Raw genomic sequence first — 21,511 nt, forward strand, 5'->3', positions numbered from 1 at the left:
ACTGACCGCTGAGGCAGCAGTTTCCGCTGACTAACAGCCGATGTTGTTCAAAGTACAGCCGGCTATTGTTCCACATTGATTTAGTTTTATGGAATTATCAAATGGATGAATAAAATTACTTCACTTTTAACTGTTCCCACACAATCCCAAGGTAATAGATGAATTTTCACTCAAATCAAATAATGAAGAAACTCCTGGAGATATTATTTATCCACTTAATCATTCCTTTCAGGCGAACACAAGTATAGAATGTTGTATTTTTGCAATTAAACAACTGGCTGTCAATCCATGGACACACTATCTGATGTTATCAACTTTAACTTCTCTTATTATCATGTATTGAAATTGGAAAACAAGTTGTGATCAAGTTTTCTTGTTTCAACTAAATCATTTTCGAGAAGTAGTGAATTGTATTATTACTTGTTGAATGGCCCTCCTATTCACGTCTTGTATAAGCCTGTTCATACTCATGTTGATTCACGTATTATTTGTTTTGTTAAAATGAGTCTTCCATTGTAACGTGTTCATACTTTGTTTAGTGTGGGGGAGCCGAAGATTCAAGATGTCAATTATATTTTGAATGACAATGAATTCTCCAAAACCACCTTCATCTTTTCTGGGCAATTTGGAGATTATCCGAAAGTTGAAAATATTCTGGAAATTGGAGAACCTCATCCCGGGATAAAGCCAGATGAAGACAAAGAAGGCAGAAGATTTCAAATGACGATACGGTGAATATCACGAAAAATTATCATGGATTTTCAACAATATTTTTAAAACATTAGGAGATAGAAAATTGAGAAAAAAGTAAAGTGATTGAAGGTATTGTGAGTTTATCTGTTTGTTGAATAGTGACAGTGGGTTCTATCTTGTAAGGCAGAAATTCCTGATTTGATGAAGAGTTTGGTTTTGCAATCACTTTTGTTCATGTTGATTCATATAGTCACTGAATGCTGATAGCTTATATCTTAGTGGCATTCAATAAGATTACTTGCTCGTGCAATCAGCTGGTGGATCAGAATTGAGCCTAGTTCATATGATGCCGACTGGCGAGACAGTTATCATCACGTGGTTGCGGATTTTTGGAGGACAGGCCAGTTAAACGAGAAGATGGGGCCAACTATTGCCACAACAGTCGAAAACTGAAGATTATACAGCTGACTCAAATCCTGTCAGTTGGCAGCCAATTATGTCCGAGCTCTCGTCATCTGTTGTGACTAAACAGCTGAACTGGCAAAACCAAGACAGAGCTACTGGCCTACACCATTCACACGGCACCAATTGTCGCAACAACTGAGATTCTGAGTGATGCGTGGCTCGCTGGACCCAATTGACTGCCCATAGTCTACTCCGAAAACAGTTGAATTTCGGGCCAATTGTCGGGACAGTTGGAAAGACAATTGACCTGAAGTGTTTATACAGAGACAATAATTTCATGTCAGTCAGTTGCCTTATGACAACAATGCTCACATCAAAATCTGTAGCTCTGCAGAGCTACAAAAATTATTTGGGTGTTAACACCGAAATTTGGGCATCTGCCAGCTGATGTTCCAAGAAAACTCTGCTCGCATGCAGATTTCATCAAATTGCCTTAGGAACGATTTTCTTCAGGCATCCGTGCAGATATTTTCAATAAAGATCTACCAACAAAATCCTGAATCTGGTAAAAATGATAATGAGAAAATTCTAATTATTGCAGATTCGGGTTCAGCACGTTGAGGAAAATATTTTGATTCGTGTTTGCTCAACAAATGAAAAGGGCCTCACTGCCACCACACTCTTGGTTGTGCATCTGGAAGCGATTCCAAGCATTAGTTTGATATGCCTCAATTTGATTCTATATTATGACATCACTTGGTGGCTCCTTCAGTCATCATATACATTAGTGCTTGCAATATTTATTGTAGTTCTGATTTCAAGTATACTGTTTAAATACATGAAAAGATTCCAAAACCAACATTCCAATGCGAAATTTCCTTGTGCTTGGGTGGCCCAAAAACCTCCACGCTACCGCCTTGATGATGAATGAAGCTAGAAATCAGGTGTTTTCAAAATACAAGGAGCATTGTTGTCAGGTGCACCTGCAAATCCATATTTGATAGAGCACTCTACCTGGTCTCAGTTTGTAGAGCACAAAATTACACCCAAAGGGATTTCGAATCAATTATTTTAAGGGTGATAATCAAATGATATTAAAAACTAATGATATATGATTGAAAACTGAAATTCGGGAGAATAATTCTGAGAATTTCACTCATGAAAAATCGTAACTCAGAACTCGATTGAGATACTAATAGTCCAGGCAACGAATGCTCAAAAAAGGTATAGAGGGAAAAAGTGTAAAATTCTCAATACAGCAACAAAAGTGTCAAGTTGATGGTATTCCACCTTCAGCACAGGGGTTGGAGATGAGGATTTTCAATATGTTCAGCTCCTAACTATAACCAATACTCCCAATTATAGGCCCAATGGAGCTGCAGAGTCAAAAGTTGTGTTCCAGAAATTGTGTCCAAATTACATTGTCGAATGATATTGTTGTTGTATTTGGGATTCCACAATCAACGCCAAAGCTGCTATAACGATTGTTTGCAAGCATAAGATGGTGAAATAATACATCAAATTAAATCCTCTACAACACAACGTCCATTACTTATTTCTTTGATGCATTGTTGTTGAGTGATAAGCCCTGAAAGTGCAAAAGCTTGGGAGAAAAGCTGTATTTTCAAAGATTTCACACTTTTTTAAGTGGATATCTCGAGAACTGAAAGAGATATCACAAAACTCAACTGTACAAAACTTGTAGGGAATTTATCTAGCTCAATGTTCGTTCAAGTAGTTATTCTGCTGAAATGCATTGTTTCCAAGATGAATGCGTGTAAGCCAGGAATGGAAAAAAAACATTTAAACCATCCTCATCCCTCAAACAAAAGGGGTAGGGATATTGACTTTTGCTATGTTCACCTTTCAACTGGTCCAAATGTAGCTGTGGAGTCAATTTTTTTCCCAAACTCTCCCTCCAAATCTCCACGTCGATTGATATATTGTTGTTACACTGAAGTTTTTACACTCAACACTATATAATTATAGTGGCTGCAACAATCGTAGGGAGATGCGTAAAACAATGGAATAATACATTAAATTGAAGAGAATATGATGCTCCATGAGCTCATAATTAGCACGGGTTCAATCAATCGTTTAGAAGTTATAAGGCCAAAAAGATGGAAAATCGAACTAGGAGGAGTTTTTATTTTTAATGTGACACCTTCGAGAGCTCATACCTAGAAAACCAAAAGAGATATAGAAAAATGTTAGAAATGGAACTTGTAGACTTATTTGTGAGCTTCAATTTTGTATTCGTTGAAAATTCCCGAATGACACATATTGTTCGAGATATGTGCAAAATATGGTACTTTCAAACCACTCCCACCCCCTTAGCACAGTGTGTAGGAGTAAGGTATTTTGATATGTTCACCCCCTTACTATCCCTAAAAGTGCTGCAGGGTCAAAAATTGTGTTCCAAACTTTTATCTCTATAATCTTTTGTTGACTGGAATACAATCACCGAATGCAATGTTATTATTTACTGGTCTACAAAAAAGCAGGAGCAACTTTCTCTCTATGATGGCAGGATTTGGTGGATAAAACTGGAAATGACCCAAAAATACATGGTTTTGTGTCACCATGTATCTTGCACAAGGGAATTTCGCTTGAGATTGATTCTGGACTACTATTATGTATCCAAACAAAATATTGAAAAATCAGAAATACTTTATAAATGCAAGCACAATCACTCTCCCATTACTGTTTTGACTGGACTATGACGGCCGTGTGTGATGTATTGATGGCCTGTGATGTTATTTTCTCTGGTATTATTCATTGTTCTCCACTACTATTTCTGCTCTGGAACAATATGTATTTTGCTACTACAATATTTTTGTTCTTCCAACTAAAAGTTTTCTATTGTAAAGGTGTCAACCGAGTTCTCTTCCTGGAGGAGTGAGTGATGAAAAGATTGAACCAGAAGTCATTTTCCTACGAAGAAGTGATGGGGAAAAGGTTCTTCCTTCTCTAATAACCAATTTGGATTCGTACTTTGAGAACATGATAAATAAAATATGGAGATGTGAAGTAAGTTGAAACTTTTTTTTAGAGTTACATTGTGTGCCAGTATTCAAGGAATAGATAACTTCCTTGAATCCAATATTTTTGAACAAGGTTCTATCAGACAAAAACACTTCCTCTCTTTGAAAGATCAATCAAATCATTATTACTACAGTCCGCGTCCCATTGAGTAAGTTCTAGGAGGACCAGATCCACTGCCCCTTGTGCACCACAAAATTGCTGCGGTGCCTAACCAGCTTTTTACAGTGCACCGCTAGTGTTCCCATGGGATGACTGACATGAACCGATCCATGCAGTTGGGTGCACACTTTTGAAATCTATTCTATTCTGTGTAAACACTTAAGATTGTTTGGTTTCACACAAAATAAATTATTACAAAACACAAGTGGATGATGTTTTACAAAACCATTTACTAGTGAAAATAGAAACTATTCAAGACTAAGAATGATAATAACAATTGAAAAAATGGCATCCAATCACAACATTACAATAATATTCATGAATTATAACAGTTTTCACACTATTTGTTAAAAATTTACCATATTGGAAACCATTAATCTCATTAGAAATCCGAAGCTAAAAACTATTAATCATACAGTTTATATTATACATACTTTCTACATCTTCTTCACTCAGATTTAACAGGAAAATCTTCAAATTACGTTTGAACAGGTGTGGTGAGTCACTATGCACAATGGATGAGGGCAGTCTATTACAAAATTTTCCTTCCAAGAATAGAAACGATTTTCTAAAAAAAAGTTGAATTGGTTCTTGGCAATCTAACCTGACCAGCCATCCGACTAAGAGGCGCATGCTCAGCTGAACCACTGTATTCCCCAAGTTCCCACATGCCCAATAAAACTGCATGAGTACTTTGAATATGTATAATGATCTTAGGCTAAGAATCCTCAAATTGTTGGAGAGATTGGAGCGAGAAATAAGCTTCATGCAGGAAATTAAGCAAGGATCTCTGTAGACGCTTATTAGTGGTTTCAAGTGAGTAATGTAAGTACATCCTCAACATGATATGCCATAATAATTATGGAAGTCTGGGATGCGCAAGTGAAAAGTAAACATTTTTCAGAATATAAATCGGGCATACATTTTTTATAATATGGTAGAATCTATGAAGAAGCATGCACAGGCTATTTTCAACATCCGCACATGGCTCCTCCACAGAAGATCATCATCCATAGATATACCCAAATATTTTACTTGACTGGATTGTAATATATTAAAAAGTTACAGCTATCATGATTGAGGCAGTGAATGTTGTGGTAATTGAGTGGTTTCTCGAAGGTGAATGATTCATAAATTGGAATATTTATAAGTATGTTGTTTTGTCAGCATTGAGTTTCAGCTTATTAAAAGAAAACCACAGGGATAACAGATTGAGATCAGACTGCATCTGAACCTTCAAATTCTTTAAGCAGTCTGCACCATAGTTGAAGGCAGTATGATCTGCAAAAGTGGCTATGATTCCATAGAGGGGCCCAAGATAGAAATCGTCCATGAATATAAAAAATAAAATGGGTCCTAAAACAGATCCCTGTGGAGCCCCAACACAAACATGTTTCACCGAATGTCCAACACAGAAGCCTTATGAATGTCCAGAAACAGTGCTGAGACTCTTGAAACATCTTTATTATTGATATTGGAATGGACTTCAGAGAGAAACTTGAGCAGAGCTAGCTCAGTACTTAATCCCTCTCTGAATCCAAATTGATTACGGACAAAAAATCTGTTGAATGGAGAAAAGTTATAAGACTAGGCTTCACTAGTTTTTCAAATAGTTCAGAGAAGATAGATAGCAGAGGAATTGATCTTGGACTATGCTTGATATTGAAAGACCTGTGAAAGACATTCTTGGCCTCTATTGGCGGGTTGGGAGTGGATGAATCCGATTTTGCCGCATTTATAAAATAATTATTCAGTTCCTCTGCTACTTCCTTTTCATCCGATATAAGTTCTCTCTTTCCAACAAAATTCATGAATTTCTTAGTTTTCTCCCTTCCCAATCCATTGATAATTGTCCATTGTTTTTTGCTATCACACCCCTGGCAATATGGAGAAGGGCCAAATAGTAATTCTCCTTTGCCTCCTTAATCCATTTATGTACTTTATCCTTGAACTTCCTGAAATTTCTCTCTGCTAATATATTGTTTCGGTCCCTTTTCATCATTTGAAATAATTTATCCCTAATTCCAATAGCCTGAACTAAGCCAGCAGTCATCCAAGGCTTGAGTGCCCTAGAACAGTGGTTTCTTGCCCTGACTGTCTCTATGTTTATACTGGAAGACTGTATGTGTGTCTGTAAAGTATTCAGAAAAGCTGAGTAAGCTGAATGTACTTCTACATCATTATAAACAGACATCCAGAATCCAGTCCTCCAGCCCAAGTAGCCTATTTAGCATGACATAATCTATTTTGGAAGTCTCAGTGACACTATGAGTATGGCAGATTCTCTTTGACGGTATTGCAGCACAGACGGCTCTGTGATCATTCAATCCCGCATCGATCACTGCTGCTAGGACATCCGATAAGGGCTGTCACGTTATTTTTTATATTTAAATAACGATTAGCCTCCTGCTTGGCGTCAGTCGGTAGAGCATGAAATATTTTAATATAATTATAAAAATTAGGTCGTGGTTTTTAATAGGATACAGTCTCATAGAGATCTTTATAGGCCCAGATATGAGCTTCCACAATAATTCTGATAATTCATTGAAAAAAAAATATATATATATAAATATTTATATATATATATATATATATATATATATATATATATATATATATTATATATATATATATGGTACTTATCCTATAGTATTGAGGAATTAAAATAAATTGCACACCATAAACAATTTGATACATATATTGACAAATATTGCAAAAAATAAATCATAGCAGAAAATATATAGAGCGATAAAAAATATATAATATAAAAATAGAACAATAATCGAAATCAATAAAATATCACAGGCTAAATACTATTCTCTAAATTCTATGGCACGAAACGTTACCATGTGCTTTCATTTTATAATCATATGCATCCATTTGCATGTAGCTGCGATATCAGCTTGCCAATACTTGTCGACTTGGACAATTCCATTCAAAATAGATTCCTTAAAAATCAGCTTGATAAATTGACAACCATTAATCCAAATATATATATTAAATTCTATAGTATCTGATAGATTTCTTTGCAATGGATATATATTTTATCTCAGGGTGCAAGATTCGGCACCTGATGGAATAAATAGAGCAATTCATCTAGTGAATCAGAGCTACAACAAACTATTGCAAATTATATTGCAGAAATTAAAGATTATATGAATATGTAATACTAGCCTAGATTTTATACTTCTTTGATTTATAGAACTTCTGATATGTATTGACTCGTCACTCTTCTAATAAAATACCTTTAGCCCTTTCTATCCCAATTTATGAAAAAACAAGATGAAAAAATTATTCTGGTGTTTTTATGTTTCAAAACACTCTTAAAAATGAGAAAATAATTTTCCCCAAATTTTTCTCACCCTCCAGGGGCCCCTAGGGGTTTGTTGTTTTAAAACAACATTGGGACATTTGGGTCATTTCAAATATGTATAGTAGAATATTTTGGTTTTGCATTAGAAGAATCAATGGTGCTTTATTCAAGGAAAGGCGCCACAGGAGTCTCAAAGTCAGCGTTAGCCGCGAGACAATCCCTTTGGCTAGCTGTGACAGTCTCAAAGTCAATCTATGTAATTCAGAGCGTTTTTCAACTCAAGAACAATATTTTTCTTAATGCGCTGTATGGTACGTCAAAAAATGAGTTCTCCAACGCACTCCAAAGAAAACCCTGCATGATTACAGGTGTGTTTTTTCATATGCTTGAGCTGGAACTTTTTTTTTATGACTACTTCAAGATAGAGACTTGCAAATGGTCTCAATCTCTTCGTTACAACTAGCCGAAGAAGAATAGTGGTAATGATGAGAACAACGAAAATATTCGACATCATTGAAATGTTCAAGATGTTCAAGGTTATCATTGACAGAAATGTGTATGTCACTTGCTATTCAGTTATTGTGAGAGATATCGAATTGGTTTTATCACTTGAGTGTTAAGAATTAACCAAACTATGATTTTCGAGAGAATCGTCTCATCAGGGACAATATTCCACTTTCCACCCTGTAAATGTATGCACGTTGGACATACAATGATGTTATCGGTACAGTGTTTTAGAATATTTCCAAAGCTTTAAAATGACATCTGGTTGGAGGCTGTAAGTCCATATTCCACGGCTGGGGCGTCATCGAGAAAATAGTGAAAAGCACTGTTTGCAGCGGAAAACACCCTTTTTCCACCAAACGCCAATCCCAATAATTAGAAAACCGTGTAACTCATGACTCGTTTAAGGTACAGACTTGAGAATGGTATAAGGCTCTTTGTCATTATATTTTATGTAGAAAGAGATTTTCCATGATGGCAATCTCAAAAATGTTTGTCATCATGAAAAACAAGATGGCGGCAAAAATATTGGATCAATTCAGCCATCTGGAAGCTCCAAAATAATTATACTACAATATCCGAAAGATTTATCTAATTCCAACAACTTTTACTATGGTTTACATGGATTTGGAATTTCTCTGTATCTCTTGCACAAGAAAAGTTATAATCCAATAAAATTTGAAAAAATTTAGAAAAAAGTTCTTTTTAGGGCTTTTGAAGGTTATAACTAAAACAACTAGGGTTCTAGAGGGAAATTTCATAGAACAAAAATTGTAGAGGAAGATTTATATAATATTTTTGTCTAAGAAACGGTTGACTATCTTGGAAGGTTATTGAAATACAAGCGTTATAGTTAAACCCTGAAAATTTTGGCGGCCATCATGTTTCCGAGGTGTTTGCCTGTGATTTCAAGTTATCATCATCATGATCCTTATTATGCTAGACCTAACGAAGGAATTAAGAAATCTTCCACGGCTGTTACCCAACAATGACTTTGGAGTGCCTTATTCATGACATTTGTGACTGGACTATATCACATCAGTTATATACAGAATGGGTGAAAAGTCCGAGAACGGCTTAATATCTCATAGACGAAGGTTATTTGATGGTGGGTGTCATTGGGGATCTTACTCGAACTTATTGAAAATACCACTTTACTATGACTTCAAAATCCTAGTCCGCAATCTTGGATCCGTGATATTGAATGCAACTTTTTTTAAAATAGGAAGGTGGTCATGCAACACATGATTCCGATACAAAATTTCAAGGAAAAATGAATGGAGAAAACCGCATAACGATATCTCAAACTATCAAGAAGATATTCACATTATTAATCAATATCATGCATATCAGAAATTAAATACATAAGTGGTATTGATTAATAATGTGAATATCTCTTGAACGGTTTGATATAATGATATTCGGTTTCTGCCATTTTTTTTTATTGAAATTTCGTATGAAAATCATGTATCGCATGACAACCTTCCCATTAAAAAAATAAAGCTGCATTCAATAAGGCGGATTCAAGATGGCAGACCAGATTTTTGAAGTCATAGTGAAGTAGTATTTTCAATTTGAGAGACATCCCCAATTACACTCACCTTGGAATCACAATCTCTTATGAGATACTAAGCCGTTCTCATACTTTTCCACTCTTTTCTGCTTTGAATAGTACTGATTGATAATGAGAATAATATCTTCTGAACGGTTCGAGATATCGATGTGCAGTTTCCACCATTCATTTTTTCTTAGAACTCCGTATCGAAATCATGTATTGCATGACCACCTTCCCATTTTAAAAAACAAAGTTGCATTCAATATGGCGGATCCAAGATGGTGCTTCAGATTTTTAAAGTCACAGTAAAGTAGTATTTTCAATTTGAGTAGGATCCCCAATCACACCCACCATCAAATTAACTTTGTGTATGAGATATTGAGCCGTTCTCGGACATTTCACCCACTCTGTATACTGGTATCAGCCAGTTATCCTGTATTGATGGTGTTGGCAAGGCAGATAATATTGGCAACACTGTTCTTTCATCTTTCTCAACTGCCATCATAACGTGGACCATGACAATGAATGAGAGCCTTTAGACAATACCTCTAGACAAAGGTTCTGTTGTCCAACACCAGTTGAATTTTAACTGTGATTAATTTCAAAAGAACCAATCAGAGAAGGCCTTTTTGATAAGAATGCTTCTCTGATTGGTTCTTGTGGAATTAATCATGATTAAAATTTATACACTTTCTTGCAACCAGCACTTTGTCTTTAATGCTTGGACATCATTGTATTTCCTGTGATTGTTTTGCACAAAATAGGTTTCATTGCTATCAGCACCTTGGGTAACTCTAAATATCAAAGTTTGCTGTAATGTGTAATAGAATTTGAAAATCCCGCACTTCAATATGAGGAATTGAAACCTTTCTGGTACTTCCACAGGGAGATGAAACTCTCTACAGAGTACAGACTCGAATGAATTCGAAACAATCTTTGGATATACAGTACATTTTCCACCAAAATGGAGTCAAAATTTATGAGGGTTACAAGGATCGAAGACATCTCATTGAAATCACCTCATATTTCGAGGAAAAGACTTCTGAACACAACAAACCAACCTTTGTACCAGTTAAATTTGGTGAGATAACCTATCAAACAGAAAATCTGAGACTGATCAATTTATCCATATCTGTACAATATTCTGACAAAAATTGATGCTTCATATGATTGATGTTATGTGTTTTTATTTTTTCCAGAGGGTCTTGTGATTCTCCCCTCCGATGATCTGAGGGAGAAATTCATAGATGATAAGTGAGTTCAACACTGCTCCTCTTCACCTGAGATAAATTTATAATTCCCATTAATATAAGGATGAATATAGATATCCCAATCCTATAATATAACTTACTCGGTCACTTGGAGCTCATGATTTATAGTCATCCAATATAACATACTGAAACATCTTCAAGTGCACATCAATGGTATGTAAAGAATAAGTTGAGACTCGACTCTCCATGTGAAGGAATCACATGGTTGCCAAATCGTGTAAGATTAAAACTTTCTCAAATCTCCAATTTAATGTTGACAAAAAAAGTCAATTCTTCCACCACCACTTCAGGACGCTTGTAAATGGTATCTCTTTGTTAATTCTCCAATCTCTCCCCTACAACCAGCCAAATAAGAAAATTGATGAGAAAGCAACAATAGTATCTCAAGTCAAAAGGACGAGAAGGGGCCGTTTGCAGTTGAGAATGTTGTTTCTAGTTGAGGCGTTAGCCGAGATTAGAATTTCACTCAAGCACTGCAGAAGTCATTCACGTCCAAGTAGGTCACACTATTTTTTGTCATAATAATCTAGAAAAGAATGATTGAGAAACAGAAAACATTACTCACTTGTGCTGACATTACTACATGCATTCTATAAACATAACCTTGTTTACAAGTTTCCAATCAGGAATTTCTTGATTGTAGTTCTTGACAAAACTTCCACCTGGAGCGCTAAAAGGCGGTTCTTGTATCAGTTTTGCTGTTCCTAATTCGAAACTAGGAAACAAAATCGACTGTGAAGAAAACATATGGTTTTATAACAGTATAGTACGCTGGAATGAGAATCATACAGGATGGGTGAAAAGTCCAAGAACGGCTTAATATCTCATACACAAAGGTTATTTGATGGTGAGTGTGATCGGGATTCCTCTCAAATTGGAAATACTACTTTACTATGCCTTCACAAATCTGGTCCGCAATCTTGGATCCGCCATATTGAATACAACTTCATTTTTTTAAATGGGGAGGTGGTCATGCGATACATGATTTCGATACGAAATTTCAAGAAAAAGTTAATGGTGAAAACCGGTTATCAATATCTCAAACTATCAGGAAAATATTCACATTATTAATCAATATCATGCATATCAGAAATGAAATAAATTAGTGGTATTGATTAATAATGTGAATATCTTCTGAACGGTTTGAGATATCGATGTGCGGTTCTCACCATTCATTTTTTCTTGAAATTTTGTATTGAAATCATGTATCGCATGACCACCTTCCTATTTGAAAAAATAAAGCTGCATTCAATATGGTGGATCCAAGATAGCGGACCAGATATTTGAAGTCATGGTAGAGTAGTATTTCCAATTCGAGTAGGATTCCCAATCGCCCCCACCATCAAATTACCTTTCTGTATGAGATATTACGCCGTTCTCGGACTTTTCACACACCCTGTATGTTCATTTGTTCTACAATCAGCTGTTTACCTGCTTGATTCCATGAATGTAAAACAGCTGAAATTGAATGACTATGACAGAAACATATTTTTCATAATCTCTATATCTATAAAAGGCTAAGCCCCGACAGACTGAAATCACACCACAGCCCAAACTACTAGGCCTACAAACTTGAAATTTTGCACAATTGTTTATGATTGCCTCAAAACATCTACTAAGAATGGATCTTCAGAAAATTGCCCCCCTGAGGGAGCTGGGGCCCCCAAAAAATTTTGTACTTTTTAACCGCTCATTGAAAAAGCAAAGTCATGAGGAACTTTTTTGTTCAGCTACGAAAAAAAAATTAGATCTATGCAGAAAAAATCCGACCAGGAGCAGAGAGGAGTCCAGGAGAGGGCATTTTTTGAAAATTCTCATGTAAAATTACACTACAGCTCAAACTAATTGGCCTACAGACTTAAAACTCTGCACAAATATTCTTCAAACATGCTAGCCGTGAGTTCAATATAAATTATATTTTTTTGTTAATATTCTGTGAACAAAAAGTATGAGTTGATGAGATGTGAGTAAATTCGTATATTTGATCTAAATGGTTATTCATATTGTAGTAATCGGGGTCACTTCAATCAAAGTTTCTTATTTTGTAGCTAATAAATTTCATAGGTATTGATTGTCCATAGGTGATGTATCCAGTGTCCATAATGGAAGTGATTGAACTAGGTACTCAAAATAGATTGCTTATTGGTCCTTCATAGAATTTATAGTATTCCTGGTAATTGAGCCTGTCTTTTTCCAGCATTGACCATTAATAATAAAGCTTTATTCACAACTAGCTTACCTGGTGAACCTCGTACCGCCAAAAAGTCAATGTATCTCATGTCACACTTTACTTCATTTGGTGAATCATGAAATGTATCTGACAATCAATATTTCCATTCACATGTTAATACAGACTTCCTATGTGCTTAGTCATGGAGCATTCATTATTCCCAAAACATATTCTCATCAATCAATTGGTAGTAATATCTATCAGTGAAGTGTTGAATTAAAAAAAAGATAGGTTGAATCAGTGTTTCAAAGATGAATTCAATGTTTTCATAGTTGTTGATTGTCAATAGATAGTCCAGGAAATATGCGATGTACAATGAATCACACAGAATTACATATTCTTCCCATCTCCCATTTTAGGATGAATATAAGCTAAGCTAAATTAAAAAAAATGTGAATTATTCTGCCATTTATGAATGCATCCAATACGAACAACTCTCTTCCATGAGGTAAATAATTTTTTTCCAACATTTTCCGGTTACTCATTGATAGGGGAGTTATAATTATTTTTATAGGTCTTCTAAGGAACCATTATCTACAGCTGGTATCAATCAACTGCACTTCAACTCCAAACTACCATTGTAATACCAGTAGCCTATACAATTTATCATAGGGTGACGTGTTTATTACAGCTGGTAACTATAGATGCTAAATCATAGGCCTATTATCCCAATATGATCTTGAATCATGATCATCTTTCCGTTCTTCGGAAGCCGCTAGGCCGACAATTTCGAAACCATAGGTCTGTAAAATGGATTACTAAATAAGCATTATAAGCCATTGAAATTTCTGGTCAGAAATCATCCCCAATATCCACTCAACATATTTCCAAAGTTTCATGCCGTTATGTCAAGTATTTTCCAAGTCATAGGGAACAAACACACAAACAGACAAATGGAATGAAATTTAATGATAGAATAATATTATTAATAAACCAATTAAATAAATCAATAAATATTGATTTATATTCTTATTATTTGGAATAATATAATTTATAAAAATATTAAATATTGAAATGGAATTTAATGATAGAATTATTCATTGATGAACCAATTCAATAATTCAATAAATGATGAATAGATATTATTATAAATACTAATACTGAATATAAAATATTGAAATATATATTCAATTATACATTTTTAATTTCATCCATCATTCGTTTTTTTTTCAATTATATATTTTTTATATAAAAATTGATTAGTTGATAAATTATTTAGAAATTGAAAATTATTTACATTTGCAAATGAATTGGTTTATTTCAATTATTATTTATTGGAATAGATTATTGATAGAAATGAATTCTCAATTGAATTACCAATCATTATAATTGAATTATTATTATTTTATCTCAAATGAATAAAGGTTTCAAAAATAAAATAAATTATTATTAATAACAAAATTACACAGAAAAACATTTGATGGTTTTCAGGGAATTTCACCCATAATTAATCACATTTTATATTCAATGGTAACTGTGAGAAAAATTTAATGTGATATATGTGCACAAAGTTCGTTTGCTGCACTCAAGAAACCTTTATCCCGCTTTCGCCTATGGTTGTGCGTAAACGTTACTTTCAGTGCAGCAAACTGTCACTTTGCGCACTAGTTGCACAAATAACTCCATTCCAAGAGTAATTCCATGATCATAGTCCAGTCAAGGAAAGGTTATAGAGGAAAAAGTCGAGAAAACAATTTTTGACCCCGCAGTTCTGTTTAGGGTAGTAAGGAGGTAAACATATTAAAAGTCCCCACCATTACCCCCTGTGCTAAGGGAGTGGGGGTGGTTTAAAGGTACCATTTTTTGGTTTTGGTTTCCCATAAAACTCTAGAACGATGTATCCTAACTTGCATGTCATACAACAAATTAAAGCTTACATGATTTTCTACAATATTCAATCCACAACTTTTTTCATATCTTTTCCAGTTTTCGAGATATCCGTCCTTGAAGGCGTGACATTTTTGAATAGAGCAAATTTGCCACCAATTTTTCTCTATTTTCGCACTTATAACTTTTTTAAAATCGATGGAGAAAATTCATATTGATTATCATGAGCTTAAAGAGCATTGAATTCTCTTCAATTTGATGTATAATTTCACACTTCTACGAATTTCTCTACACCTTTTGCAGCAGCTTTAGTGTTGATTGAGAAATCTCCATTTTTGCAACAATAGACCAATTGACAAAGGAATTTAAAGAGAATGTTTTAAACAAAATTTTCGACTTTGAAGCTTTGTTGAGAATAGTTATGAGGAAAACATAATATCAAGTCCCCATTCCTAACTCATCTGCTTAGGGGATGTCTGCCTGTCTGTAGTTTTCTGCTCGTAAGCAGGTCCTTCTATATGGCAGCAGCCCTCCACTCTCTTCTATTCTCTGCCAGTCGATCCGTTGCATAGTAGCTCATCCCCTCCTTGATGTCGTCCAACATTTTGTATCTTCTTCTCCCTCTTCCTCTTCTTCCCTGACTGGTCCCCTCCATGGCATCCACCAACAAGCATTGCCGTCTCATCCAATGTCCCAGCCATCTCCTCTTTCTTCCCTTTATCACATCCAGCAGACTCCTTTTTTCCCCAACCCTCCTCAACACCTCCTCGTTTGTAACTTTATCCCTCCAACTGATCCCCTCCATCCTTCACAATATCCTTCTCCATAGGGGATGAGAGTGATTCAAAAGTTGCATTTTTCAGCGTTTTGCTTTCACTCTCATATCTTGACAACAATTCGATCTACTGACTCAAATGATAATTCAAAAAAAAAAGCTTGATAAATTCTTTTCACTTTTTGTTTAACCTTGAGTTTGAAATTACAAGTCAATCGGTCAATTGGGAAAAGAGTTATCGTGTTGACACACATACACACACACACACACACACACACACACACACACACACACACACACACACACACACACACACACACACACACATACCAACACCCCAAAATCATGTTTTTGGACTAAGGGGACCTTGAAACGTATAGAAAACTTGAAATTAGAGTACCTTAATTTTTTTTGGAAAGCAATAGTTTCCTTACCTATGGTAATAGGGCAAGGAAAGTAAAAACACCTTTGCCGAGGCACAGAATAGATTTGCCTCCTTAGGTATGTTTCAAGTTTTTAAAACTATATTGATAGTCCAGGCAATGAATGCTCAAAAAAGGGTATAGAGGGAAAATTTGAGAAGACAAATTTCTACCCCGCAGTTCTTCTTAGAGTAGTTAGAAGGAAAACATATCAAAACTTCCCACCCCTATCACCTTTGGCAAGGAAGTGAGGGTGGTTTAAGGGTACAATTTTTTGGTTTCACGCATAAAACTCAAAAACTGTGTATCCTAAGGACTTAACTGTTCCATAACAAATTGAAGCTCACATTATTTCCTACAATATTCATTTAACAATTTTTTCCATATATTCTCTAGTTTTCGAGATATCCGCCCTTGAATGTGTGACTTTTTTGAAAAAAAAACACGTCTGCCACCAATTTTTTTTCTATTTATACTCTTATAAATTTTTTAAAATCTATGAAGAGAACTCATAATTATTGATTATAAGCTTATAGAACCTTAAATCCTCTCCAATTTAATGTACGGTATAATTTAACACATTTATTATGAATTCCCCTACACCTTTTGCATCAGCTTTAGTGTTTAGTAATCTCCATTTTTGCAACAATAGACCAATTGACAAAGGCATTTTAAACAAAATTTCTGACTTTGGAGCTGTGTTGAGACTAGTTTTGAGGAGAACATATCGAAAGTCCCCATTCCTAACTCATGTGCTAAGGGGATGAGAGTGGTTTAAAAGTTGCATTTTTCAGCGTTTTGCTTCCACGCTTATATATGGAAAACAATGCGATCTACTGACTCAAATAACGATTCAAAAATAAAGCTTTAAAAATTCTCTACACGTTTTGTTCAGTGGAATTTTGTGATGTTCCCAACAGTTCCCGAGATATTCGCTCTTGAAGGTGTATTATTGTTATAATAACAGGTTTTCATCTAATGTTTTGCTCTTTCAGGGCTTATAACTCTCCAACAATGCATCATAAGAACTGATGCTTATCGTAGGTTTGTAGAGCATTGAATTCTCTTTGAAATGCTTGATACTATTGGAATGCTATTACTTCACTATTCAAAGTTTTCCTTCCATTGTTACAGAAGCTTCAATGTAGGGGGTGAAAGGTCCATTGCTGCAACAATTGATCGTTTGACAATGACACTTGACTGGGGTGTCTGTGACACAATTTTTTACTTTGCAGCTTGATTTGGACTAGTTAGTAGGTGAACATAGCAAAAGTTCGCATCTTTATCCGCTCTGTTGAAGGCGTGGAACCTCACAAACAACTCTCGGTCTCAGTCAGCACCTTATCGCGCATGTTTTAGTAACGGTTTTTTCCTGTTCCACTCACTCAGCTCTTTGAATGTAACGTTCTTTGTGATGATGGTTACGGAGCACTGTAACTGGAGCCAATCGTCATTCTATTATTTAATGATGATATTATTATCCAATGATGATTTATCATCAAATTCAATAAAATAATATTTATTCATTTTATATGTATTTATTTACAATGCAAATGACACTAATGTAATAACATTAAAAGATGAAATGATAAGGTAGTCCTTCAAATTCAAAGTGACAAAGTCCAAGATAAGGTTAGAATTTCACATGTATAATTTTTATAAAATTCTAGTCCAAAATAAACATTAAAACTATAAATTTCGAATTCAGATGGCTTGAATTAATAAATTATTCAGAAATACCCCACTTAATTGCCACTTGTAACGAATAATATTGAGTTATTCAAGAAAATTTGTAACCATTCAAGAAACACAAACTTGTAAACACTAAAGCTCAGCTGACATATAATATATCAATATATAATCATTTTATTCAATGAGAGAGAGAGTAATTTTGAAAAATAAAATAATAAAATATAACGGTTGTTATTTAACTGGTGTTAAGAAACACTATATCCAAGTCAGCATATTGTCATTTCAAAGCAAAAACCAAACCCCCTAACCGCCCCTTTCACATTTTAAACATCAATAAACATAACTTTTGGTAAAAACCTCTAATCCCTTCCAGCATATTGTAATTTCAAAGCAAAATCCTAACCCCCTTACCTATCTTTACACCTTTGAAATATCAAAAAACATAATTCTACCTGGACCCTGGCACTTTCTGGCATATTGCAATTTTAAAGCAAAAACTCAACCTAACCTTATGGAACATTATTAAATATAACCCAACCACTAACCCCTAACCCTTTCACATTTATTAATTCAGATTCCAATGCAAAATCCCAACCCCCTAACCTATCCTTTCATCTTTGAAACATCAAAGAACATAACTCTACCTAGACCCTAGCCCCTTTTAGCATATTGCAATTTAAAAGCAAAAGCCCAACCTATCCTAATAAAACATTATTGAATATAACCTTAATAATACCTAACCCCTAACCCCTTCACATTTGATACTTTAGATTTATTCGTCATCTTTAGAACAAAACATAGACATGTTGTTCATTTCATGAACATGTTCTCAAACATGTGGTTCAAAGCAAAATCTTAACCCCCTAACCTATTCTTTCACATTTGAAATATCGAAAAACAATCATAACTCTAGCAGTCGTCAAGTCAATATTGACACAATAGTGAGGGGTTGCTGCTAGTTATTGGGAGTGATTAGTGAAGGAAAGAGCATCAGGTCCTTCTGTTATTGACATATGTTTATTTATTTATTTATTTATTTATTTATTTATTTATTTATTATTATTTATTTATTATTTATTATTTATTATTTATTTATTACAGAACAACTATTACAGACTACAGGCATTAAGCCCAAAACAGTCTTTACTACCATTTACAATCAAATGAAGTAAGTTACTAAAAGAAATAAAAATGAGAAATACAGTACATGCAATTCACAAATATATAAGAAAGATGATAAGTATGAGGAAAGCATAAGTAATTGTAAATAATCTAAGCATAAAAAATAAATACAGAATAAAACCAATCTAACTTATCCAAACTCATCTAAAACTCATCCAATAAGTTATAAAAAGGATAGGCCTACAATTGAGCATAGAAACAGGTTAAGGGAAAACATGTGCCACTGTGGGAAGAAAATTGATGAAAGCAGAGAAGAAAAGAAAAAGTTTTAATAACAACAGATATTCAAGTATAAAATTAGTTCAAAGTTCAAATCTATAAGTTTGATCAACTCTATAAAATTAATAAGAATCACGGACATCATATTAATTGAATCAATTCAGAAACTGAATTCAAATTCAATTATGAATAGCCTCAATAATGCACCTTCTAACCTCACTAACAGGGCCATGCACATCAACACCTTCACAAACGCTATTGAATAGCCTCAAAACTCTATTAAGTGGAGAGCAGAAGTTATGAAGGGTCCTTGATCTTGGTACATGAAAGATTTCAGAACAAAGCCCAATAGCTTGTTCGCTCTGCCATTGATGTGATCAACATGTGCTGAAAAGGACAATGTACAACTGAATACAATACCAAGATCCTTACACATTGTTACCCTCTCCAAGCACACACCATTGATTGAGTAGGGATAACGAGCTGGATTAACCTTTCTGGAGAATGTCATACATTTACATTTTTTTACATTGATATCAAGCTTATTCACATGGCACCACAATGCAACTCTATCAACATCAGCCTGCAAGGAATAGCAATCATCCAATCCTCTCACCTCTTTGTAGATCTTCATATCGTCAGCGAATATCAAGCACTTGGAGTTGGGTATCTGAAGTGGTAACTCATTTACAATAGCAAGAACAAAAGGGGCCCCAGATTGCTACCCTGGGGAACACCAGACGTACTGAAATAAGCATGAGAGACCCTTCCTTGAACAGTTACAAAAATTTTTCTTTAAAACAGGTAACTTCTGAATAAATCAACCAAAGCACTACTGAAGCCCAGCTGTGACAGCCTCTTCAACAATATACAATGATTAACACGGTCAAAGGCTTTACTAAAATCAGTATAGATCACATCCATTTCTCCACCGGCATCAAGTACATTGGAGGCAGACACTGTAAACTCCAATAAGTTTGTCACAACAGATCTTTCAGGAAGAAAACCATGCTGATTTTCAGACGTGAATACGTATGGTATTGGTCGTGAATACCATAGAATCTCATCATAAAGAGCCCTCTCATAAACCTTAGCAAAGACAGACAATATACTGATTGGTCTATAGTTCATGATGTCATCTCTCCCGCCAGACTTGAAAATTGGGATTATCTTCGAGACCTTCCATCTACTTGGAAAGACTCCATTTCTCAGTGACAGGTTAAATAAATATTTCAACGGTCTTGTTAATAGCTCACCACAACCCTTAACAATGAAGGAAGGAATACAATCAGGCTCAGGAGCTACTCTAGGCTTTATTCTTTTGATTGCAGATTGAATACTTTTCTCCGATAATGATGCAACTTCCAGAGTACTATTGGCTGTATCATGCAAAAACTCAATCCATCACCCTCCTCAAAGCAAGCGGTGACTGGTGAGAAAACAGATCCGAAATAATTGGCGAACCCTGAGGGAATTTCATCTCCAACAAAATTTTTGTCATGCAGAGTCATTTTCTCACAAAATCCATCGGACTTGCGCTTCTCATTAACAAACTTCCAAAAAATCTTGGAATTGGAACCGAGGTCAGACTCAACTTTCAGCAAATAATTCTGATAGGCAACTGCAATCAAATACTTCAGTTCCCTTCTCAGTCTCACAAATTCATCTTTGTAACGAACTGAAGATCGCTGTTTACGTGCACATTTATTCTTCCTCCCAACCAAGTCAATTATTTGGCGAGTGAACCAAGGCAGATACTTAGACCTCTCACTTGAGATGCTTTCAAAGGGGATCGTGGCATTAAAACACTCATAAATGACACTGTAGAACCAGTCAACGGCCGCATCAACATCCTCAAATCTGTACAAATCATTCCAGTCATAGTCTCTGAGCAAATTATACAGTGCAAAATAATCTGCTCTATGGAAATCATAGACAGGAGGAGCATTAACGGGCGATCGCCGTTTCACAGAAATTCCAGTTATCAAACTTATATTCAGGGCTGGATGGTGCTCAATATCCTCTGGTATCAGTGCATTAGAGTAATACTCAACGTTTATAACGGGTAAACCACAAAGAACCAAATCTAGAGTGCGTAGGTTAGAGTTTTTTATTCCATTGATTGACTTCAAGTCAAAGAAATTTAGAAAATGTCCTAACCTCTTAGCTGCTACCGAACCATTGTGAAGATCATAATTACAATCTGTTACTTCAGGCAA

The 21,511-nt window shown here is 35.0% G+C and overlaps 1 protein-coding gene across 3 annotated transcripts in view; it reads left to right on the top strand.

Annotated features, from left to right (window-relative positions):
- Positions 1 to 21,511, top strand: part of LOC111050932 — a 204,077-nt gene that overhangs the window by 13,673 nt on the left and 168,893 nt on the right. For 2 of the 3 annotated variants that reach the window (XM_039440771.1, XM_039440772.1), the window contains exons 4-7: positions 540 to 731; positions 3,969 to 4,128; positions 10,560 to 10,755; positions 10,874 to 10,928. In XM_039440771.1, the coding sequence (XP_039296705.1) occupies positions 540 to 731; positions 3,969 to 4,128; positions 10,560 to 10,755; positions 10,874 to 10,928 (603 nt within the window). The remainder of the gene's footprint in view (positions 1 to 539; positions 732 to 3,968; positions 4,129 to 10,559; positions 10,756 to 10,873; positions 10,929 to 21,511) is intronic. The other variant, XM_039440773.1, reaches the window with a different exon arrangement.

This window comes from Nilaparvata lugens, chromosome 14, assembly GCF_014356525.2.
Source record: "Nilaparvata lugens isolate BPH chromosome 14, ASM1435652v1, whole genome shotgun sequence".
In the NCBI taxonomy this organism is placed as follows: Eukaryota; Metazoa; Arthropoda; class Insecta; order Hemiptera; family Delphacidae; genus Nilaparvata; species Nilaparvata lugens.